General features: G+C 31.3%; 2 protein-coding genes across 3 annotated transcripts in view; one reads left to right on the plus strand and one right to left on the minus strand.

The window, feature by feature from the left end:
- The window catches only part of LOC107448849 (NADH:ubiquinone oxidoreductase subunit 39), a 23,719-nt gene extending 21,886 nt beyond the window's left edge, over positions 1-1,833 (minus strand). Inside the window, exon 1 of one of the 2 annotated variants that reach the window (XM_043046069.2) lies at positions 1,697-1,833. In XM_043046069.2, the coding sequence (XP_042902003.1) occupies positions 1,697-1,730 (34 nt within the window). In that variant the 5' untranslated portion in view covers positions 1,731-1,833. Of the gene's footprint in view, positions 1-1,605; positions 1,643-1,696 lie in introns of those variants that run through there. The other variant, XM_043046071.1, reaches the window with a different exon arrangement.
- LOC107448850 (ribosomal protein S9) lies at positions 1,833-8,376 on the plus strand. Its single transcript, XM_043046072.2, has 5 exons — positions 1,833-1,983; positions 2,360-2,462; positions 3,509-3,664; positions 6,273-6,417; positions 8,166-8,376. The coding sequence occupies exons 2-5, from the start codon at positions 2,369-2,371 to the stop codon at positions 8,338-8,340; spliced, it is 570 nt and encodes a 189-aa protein (XP_042902006.1). The 5' UTR covers positions 1,833-1,983; positions 2,360-2,368; the 3' UTR covers positions 8,341-8,376.
- Positions 8,377-8,636: the final 260 nt, after the last annotated feature.

An 8,636-nucleotide genomic window follows, 5' to 3' on the forward strand; every position in this document is an offset into this window, starting at 1 on the left:
AATATATGCAATGAGAGCGCCTTTATGACTCAGCTTTAATATGAATCATGTCTAATGATTCAGTGCAGAAAGTTTTTTTACCAGCAAGTTAAATATTGTATTCATATTTTAATGAGTAACATAAATTTGAACTTATTACTTTAATTAAAGAGCCAAGTTTAAGCAAAAAACCCCCCAAAAAAACACAAAAAAAAAGGAGAAAAAAAGCAAAATAGCACAAAATAAGATTACTTCAGATATTTCTATTTCTTGAATTATTAGACGTTTTATATATTTTATATAAAAAACGTTTCTTTTTAAAAAAATTTCAACAAAAAAAAACACCTAAGCTACAAAAAGTTTAAAATGAAATAAACTACAAACAGTGAGCAATTGAAAAATTTGCATGATTCCTGAGTTTTGAATTTTTTATGTTGCAATAATATTGTATGAAAATATTGGGATATCAAATGTGCTAACTACTGAAAACACGTCAGAAAAATAACTTATTTTTACGATGAAATATGGTCAGATAAATTGTATCAAAAAGTGGTTACTTAAATGCACATTAAGAAACAAGTTTATCCTAATAACATAGAAGTTAAAGTAAGAGGATCTTCAAAAATCACATGGGGAAAAAAATCCCAATAATTGCAACAAAAAAAAGAGAGAAATCGCTAAAATTTACAAGAAAATCAGCATAAATAAAGCAAGTCAATAAGAGATTATTTAAATGCAAGATTTAATTTTGCATATCGTAATAAAAATCGAAACTTTTAAAACCAGGAAAAAATGATTGAAGAATGACTAGGATTGGTGATGAAATCGGAAAAATAAAAAAAGCCCATCAAAAAATTAGTATTTAAATGTGTAATTTGAAACTCGCATATTGTAATAATATTGTAGCAAAACTATGGGATTTTCAATATCATGTAGAAAAGCAAAGCAATAACAACCAGTAAAGAAAAACATGTAGATTTACATTGAAATTGACATCAACAAAGCATGTCAAAAAGCTATTAGCTAAATAAGCGATTTATATGAGATATTTATTTAAAAAATGCGTAGTTGCTCTACATAACTGGCACATCATCTATCAAACGGTACCCAGGATAGAATCAAGTTAACTTTTCTCATACACTAGTGAATGGAATTGAATAATTGTAATGCTAGTTAAGCTATAATATAATATTTAAGTAAAAGTGACTCGAAATCTAAGATTTTTCTAAGCTAGTAAATTCTAACATTTTTTTGATAAAGGTATAGATCATTTCTAAGGGGAAATAGTGTAAATCTATTAGTTTCGGCATCTACAAGGTACCCGAAAACAGAAATTTCGCTTTTAGAATGAATATCTTACTTTTAAAATTAAGAAAATATTTAGTTTAAGCTTTGTGTAAAATTTGTGAACATGATATTCACTTCACTTTTTAGATAGAAACATTTTATAAAACTGTTTTCAAAAACAGATGCTAATAGGTGACGTAAGTAAAAAAAGATGGAAACAGTAATAGATATAGAACAATTAGAATTATAAAAGACAGGTATAGATTTTTGAAACACTTGACACTCTTAAATTAGGTATATAATGTGTTTATTATTGAATATTTGTTATTCAAAAAATACTTATAGTTTTGAAACATTTCATTCGTGCAATTTATTTCCTTTTAGCAAAAGTAAAAGCAATGACGAATTTCTCAAATTAAATAAATCTTACAATTTTTGGGAATATTATACATTGCTAAGGCCATTCTTTCTGTTTGTCAACAATCATTGAGTTGCCCTTAAAACAAGTTTAGAAGTTTTCGAAATATAATGTTTACATGTTTTGGTGTTTGCTCTAGCTGTGGAGCCTCTACAGAACTAAACCAGAACCAGGAATGCACAATTCTTCTCAACTCAACTCTCCCTTATCTTCTTCCGATGATGTCGCGGCTCTAGCGTGAAGCTGTCTGTGAAGATTGAAAAAATTTAAAATTATCTAAAAAGAATCGGTATAGTAAGGTAATTGCTTTGAGTTTTTTAAAATGTCATTTGTATTATATTTCATGTTAAGATTTTGAAATATTTAAGTATTTCTTTTATAACCTTTCTAAAAAGTCTGATTTTGCACGTGGCGGTACCCAGCCTAGTAGGCTTAAATATATGCGATATCAATTTTTAGAAATTTTAAGTTATAATAATAGATTCCGTAATTTTGTGTTGCTGTCTTTTTTTTTTCCTTTTCAAATTTTTATTTTTAATGTTTGCTTTGATATCAATCAACTGTTAGACGTATTTTATCTAGATCTCGTGTACCCTAAATATATCGATGGTTTATTGTCCTTGTATTAAAATTTAATTCTTATTATGATATTAATTTTATTTTCTTCTGTTTTAGTGATTAAAAATGCCTCGTGTGCCAACTGTACATAGTAAAACCTATGTAACACCACGACGACCTTTCGAAAAGGAAAGATTAGATCAAGAATTAAAGTTTATTGGTAAGTTATTTAATAAGAAACGTTAAATTTTATCTCAACTTTATTTTTCTACGATTATGCATTGTTGGGCGACTGGAATTGATCCTTCACTGTCTGTTTATGAATCCATGATTCCAATGGTCAATCATGCATGTACTGTTTTATCTCATTTATTGTCAGAAATTGTTAATTATTACAGCATATTTTGTATTTTGGACAAAAACATCAAGACTTACAGTTCTGAGTCCAGTTTTTATCTAAAATGTAAAGGCTCCAATTTATTTACTTAGTATTGTTTGTCCAAATCCTCTATTTTTATTTTTAGAATTAAGTAATGTAAAATTATTGAACTGATATTTGAAATTGAAAGTTGGAGATACTTTATCTCTTTTGACTCATTTTGCTTGTTGCAATGATAAGTGTGGAGTGGTTATCTAGGTTTTACTTTCCTAATTTCAGTATGAATTTTAAGTATTAAATAATTCTAACTTAAATACATAATTCATTTTATGATATTTCCATAATATGTTATAAGCAAATTTGCATTGGGCTATATCAAAATCCAGAAAAATTTTGCTACTTCATCAGCATGTACTACTACTCTTGGGGAGGGACAAAAATTAAGTACAATTTGGCACATTTTATTCCAAGGTGGTTTTGACAATATTTTCAATAGAATTCTGTTCGTTAAGCTCTGAGCAACTCAAAACAAGAGTGACTTCAATGACTATGGAATTTTTATGACACTGTTAATTATTTAAAAAATCAATTAGACTTAATATTGACTTAAATTTTTCAGTTGTTATTAAGTAAATGAAAATTTAACCATTTTTGGAGTAGAAATTGTTCTTTTATACGTGCTTTGGTTGGTCAGTGTAAAATTAAATAGATCAGTTTTTTTTTTGCGTCATAATTTTATCGACTTGCTATGTTGGTATGTAATAATCTGTCATTAAGTTACTATGCCCGCAGGCAATTCACTATAATGGGGTTGGGCTGTCTCATTTAACTATAGCCCACTTTTGACTAAAATGTAAATAATTCTAAAATATTATATTCTTTTTTAGGTGATTTTGGATTAAGAAACAAGAGAGAAGTCTGGAGAGTTAAATATACTTTGGCTAAGATTAGGAAAGCTGCTCGTGAATTGTTGACTCTCGATGAAAAAGATACTAGGCGTCTATTTGAAGGTAATAGGCAAAACATTTTGTTTGGTATTTGGTGTAATCTCGTAATTAGTGAAGTGCGTAGCTATTGAGTATATTTACCTGTTTGAGAGTTTCTTAAAATTGGTGATTATTTATAATTGAGTTAAGTATTGTCATGTGGAGTTAAATGTTCTCCCTGTATTACTTATGTAGTAGTTTATTGTTTCCTTTGTCACTATTTAAAGCCATCTGGTATTAACTTATCTGTTATGCCATGCGGTCAGGTGCATGGAATTTTTCGCTTCTTAACCACAACCTTATTCAGATCTTTTTATGAGGTTTTTCATGAGCAGCGTTAGTGTATAGTATGCAAGATCAGTCATAAGCTTAGAACATTTAATGTATTACACTTTTTAAACTTATATATAAACTTTTTAAACTTCCAAGAGTGTTTGTGTTCCAGATTTTTGTATTCCTGAATCTGTAGAATTGTCGTAATCTGCTAATCACTCTTCTTGCTTGTGCGATTTTGATGTCAATCATAGATTTTCATATTAATAATTTTTACAAATTGTTTGCCCCGCTTCCTATTCATACAAATGCACACATTTTTAAGTTTAATGTTGTGGTGCACGCGGTTGTAATATTATAATTCCCCAGTGGTCTGTTTGGGAGATATTTGGGTCCGTTAACTGGCTTTTCGCAAAATATCTTCATAAAAATGAACCCTTCACAAATTTGTTTATCTTTGTTATTGTTTTGATAATGGAGTAGACCCTTCCGGGAGGGTGGTTCGAGACGACCTAAGTTTAAATTCCAACTTGAGTATTCTAAGAGGATATTTCTGCTTTTACAAACATCGTGTGGCTGTTCTTATTAGTATTAAATTTATTATTTATTTATTTTTGTAAATAAATAATTGATCAAATTATATTTGTTCATCGCCCGGTGACTGAGTGGTAGCTCTTCACACTCCCGTGCCACAGGTCCTGGATTCGATCCTCGGGCCGGGCAAGACTGACTCAGCGTCTCATCCCTTTAGTGGGTTGGTAAGTGAGTACCAGGCATGCTTGGGAACTAAACACTGGAGTTCCGCATTTGGCTGACCACCTAACCAGAACATCTGCTCCTGCACCCCGGAGCCCAAGGTCACGAAATGTGAGGTGGGCACGGTAGGCCTTGGCCCTCAATGGGCTGTCGCGTCACTGGGTTTTGTGTAGTTTGTAGTATGTTTGTTCATAAGATTATTTAGTTGAATATTATGTAAGTAAAAATTAATTTCTATCAATTTCTTAAATGAAATATTCCCATTAATGAATAATGCCCATTATTCGTCTGAAATGAATATTATGTATGGACAGTGAAATGAATATTATGTATATCATTATAGCCTAAATATTTTGTATGTTGCATCTCTGATTTAGTAACAGCAATTGTATAGCAGAGTCTTGTATTTATTTACAATTTAAAAACTTCTTGAAAAAGTTTTAGGCAATTTTTGCAGTAACCGGGGCCCTATTTGTACAATTTCACAAAAGCAGGACCCTGGTTGAAAGAATGCGATTTGATGCTTATTTTGTATTCACAAATTATGTAGTTTTTTCACAATTTTACGAACACAGGACCCTTCACAAAATGTCTGGACAGGCCCCTATGTTCTCACAATCTAAAAATTATGCATCTTTTATCGTATTTAGGTGATTTTAAATTCGATATCACGATTTGTATTTTTGGTAATGGGAAGCAATATGATTCATATTTATGAGAATTTGAATTCAAATGTTGTAGATTCTTCTATAAAGTAAGTTCTTTCTTGAACTGAATGCTATAGATGTGTGAATTTCTTCATTAGAATGTAATTTAATTATGAATGCTATTTCAAGTAATTATTTCATGTGAAACAAGCTTAGTTTATAAATTGATCTCAATGTAGAATCATCAAATTTCAGGCTTTTTCACTTTGTGGCAACCCTGAATTAAACACATAGTTATAGATATTCATTGGAGAAATGCAATTTGCGAAGCATTCCAAGCTTTTAATGTTTCATGTTTTTCTAATCGTATAGTTAAAATCAGTGAGACCGATTTCGAAACTATTCTTTTGGTTGACGCTGGGCTGCATAGTCCAGAAAGTAGACATGAGTGTTATAGCAGGATAAAATAACTTGTAACTAGAAATTTAATGAAGACCTTGAGTTGGTTGATTGAAAAAATTAACTCAATTAAGATTATTTAATTTTATTTTTTTATAAATCAGGGACCTATCCTGGCCAAATTTGCAACCGTTTAGCTGTACCTTCACAAATTCAACCTTAAAAAGGCAGTTTCACAATATACTTTTTCTTAAAACTTTATTTTTGTATCCTTGCATCCAAGAAGGTATCCCTGCATTGGGTACCAGGACATATGGGTATTGGTGGAAATGAGCTGGCTGGTGAAGCAGCACGGGCTGGCTCTAATGAAATTTTCTGGGGCCCTGAACCTGCCCTGCGAATTTCTCCCTCATTTAGGGCAGGGTTGGGTTCTTGACGTCAAAAAGTGGTTTTTGACATGACAAGGGTATAATACTGGTTTAAACCGTCAAAAATGTCAAAAACTGAAGTTTGCCAAGAAAATATATAAACTTCAAAACTACCAACAGTTGCCATGCATTATATTGAAATTTAATNAATCGGTGTATTAGATGAAAGCAGAATGAAGCTCGATTATGTGCTTGGTCTGCGGCTTGAAGATTTCTTGGAAAGACGCTTACAGACTCAAGTGTTCAAGCAGGGTCTTGCAAAGAGCATTCACCATGCTAGAGTTTTAATTAGACAAAGACATATTAGGTGAGTTTATTGATTTCTTTTCCTCCCATCCGAACGGATTTACGATGTACAGGGTCCACGGGGAAAACCTGGAAAATACTGGAAATTGAGTATTTCATACACTGTGGATTTTTCTTTTCGTGTTTTAAACAGTGGTTACCTCTTAGTGTGCATTCTGTGGGATATTTAGGGAAGGTGTTTATGCTATACTGTTAAGCAGTTCCTTTTTTTTCTCAGCAATTAAAACTATTATATTAGCCCAGGCAAGAACACAGTGTTTGTGTTTCCTAGCAGTGTAATTAGCATTTTTTTCTACTAGGTATCTTATATTTCAGGCAAGAAAAATTTTCACGTTTCTGGTTATTTTGATCAAAGTGAAAGTTAATCAGTATTGAAATTTCTTCAATTCTTGAAGTTGATTGTTGATTCTTTTATGAACCTGGATGCCACTCTTCAGTCCTAATGAGCTCAGTGAGTAACAATCAGAAAACTAAACTCCGTCTATTGATGAGTATCCAGGGTGTGCGTAACGTTTGTAAAAAGTACTTGAAGGTGCTTTTTGGGGGGTTTCGTTTTTAAAAGCTTTTAAATGTGCTTTTTTCAGCTGCCGTTTGTAAAAGGTACTTTTTTCGAATAATTTTTCCCCCCCTTCAGTGGTATCTGGTGGATCCCATGCATTTCACGAAAAATGGGGAGTTTGCTACATAATCATTCACGCGCACTCTTGAAACCGAAACCCGAATGCTTCAATTCGTATTGAGAATATCGGATCCTTATGAAATGTTTTTAATTTTGTTCTTGTTTATTTTACTTCTAACACTTTTTTTGACAGAGGGGATAAGAGTACTTTTGTTCTGAGTTCAGGGTCAAGTTGAATTCGCTCGGTGATGTGGGAAAGTACTGATTGTTTCGGTTTACGCCCATTCCTTCTTTTTTTTTAACATTACAGAAGTTTTTGTTTTCAATAATATCATTGATTGAATATGAATTTTTTGAGTGCTTGAAAAGTTTTTAAAAAGTGCTTATTTTTGATTCAAAGATTTGGCTATGCACCCTAGTATCTCTTTCCCATTTGTTTCTTTAAATTAAAATATTACATTTTAATAAATAGATATTTTTCATAAATTATTGGAAAATTATCAGGTGTTTCTCCAAAACGAAAAAATGATTTTGATTTAAACACCTAGCCTAAACAAAATTAGTACTATTTTTGTACCTAAATTTGCTTGAATTTTCAATTGTCTCCAATGTTAAAAGCTGACCAAAGTCAAATTAAGATTTTTTTTAAAAAAAATTTCTTTGGGTGAAGCTTGGCGATAATGGATGACCCATTGTCGTGGAAACTTATATTTTGAAGTCAGTGAGCTGAGAATTATGATAAACAAAGTGCTGAGTCAATTAGTAAAGAAAGTTGGTTATTAAAGTTCTCCTAATTTTTGTACTTATTTATTATTGCTTGGATTTTTAAATAAGTGTTAATAATGCATAATGAAGTGGACTTTATTTATAGAAATCAATTCAAAACTTTTTGCGTTAAATATTTGGTTTCTTGTTTATTCAGAGCTCTCTTTCTAAATTTTTAAAAAAGAAAACTGAACTTTCTGGTGAATTAAATGCCTGTTAATATTCTAAATTATGAGTAAACATAATACATAACATTTCAAGTATGTTTAATGTCTATCATAACTGGGTTTAATGTACGGGATGTTTTTCCCGTCCATGTTGGCAGCTATGCATACCTCCTGGAATAAGTTATTTTTCTTTTATAGGGTCAGAAAGCAGGTTGTAAATGTTCCCTCCTTCATTGTCCGTTTGGACTCGGAGAAACACATTGACTTCTCACTGAAATCACCCTTTGGTGGTGGGCGTCCTGGCCGTGTGAAGAGGAAAAACACAAGGAAGGCTGCAGGTGGAACAGCCCAAGAGGATGAGGAAGAAGATTAATTGTTTTGTTCTATTCTAATAAATCTACCAATCCAAGTTTTTTGTACTCTTTGTTTTGTTTTGATAATTTCAGATCTCTAGTGTTATGAATGTCAATTCTCTATTCATATGTGTTGCTCATTAGCATAATTCTAATTCATTAATACTTTTAGGAAGCCAGTGTGTTACTTAAGGCTGAAATTAAGTTAAAATTCCTCTATGGTTAAATTTTGACTGAATTCTTATTCTTGTTAAGATGTAAAAACACTGTAGTAAAATTCCCAACAGGTTAACTGCTATAGATAGAAATGATAGCG

This window comes from Parasteatoda tepidariorum, chromosome 10, assembly GCF_043381705.1.
Source record: "Parasteatoda tepidariorum isolate YZ-2023 chromosome 10, CAS_Ptep_4.0, whole genome shotgun sequence".
NCBI classification, from domain to species: domain Eukaryota; kingdom Metazoa; phylum Arthropoda; class Arachnida; order Araneae; family Theridiidae; genus Parasteatoda; species Parasteatoda tepidariorum.

Bases quoted from the DNA above. Each gene is read 5' to 3' on its own strand.
- LOC107448850 (XM_043046072.2), top strand. From the start codon at position 2,369: ATGCCTCGTGTGCCAACTGTACATAGTAAAACCTATGTAACACCACGA. The intron at 3,665-6,272 runs GTAATCTCGTAA...TCGGTGTATTAG, and splicing joins CATTTTGTTTGGTATTTGGT to ATGAAAGCAGAATGAAGCTC. The intron at 6,418-8,165 runs GTGAGTTTATTG...TTTCTTTTATAG, and splicing joins ATTAGACAAAGACATATTAG to GGTCAGAAAGCAGGTTGTAA.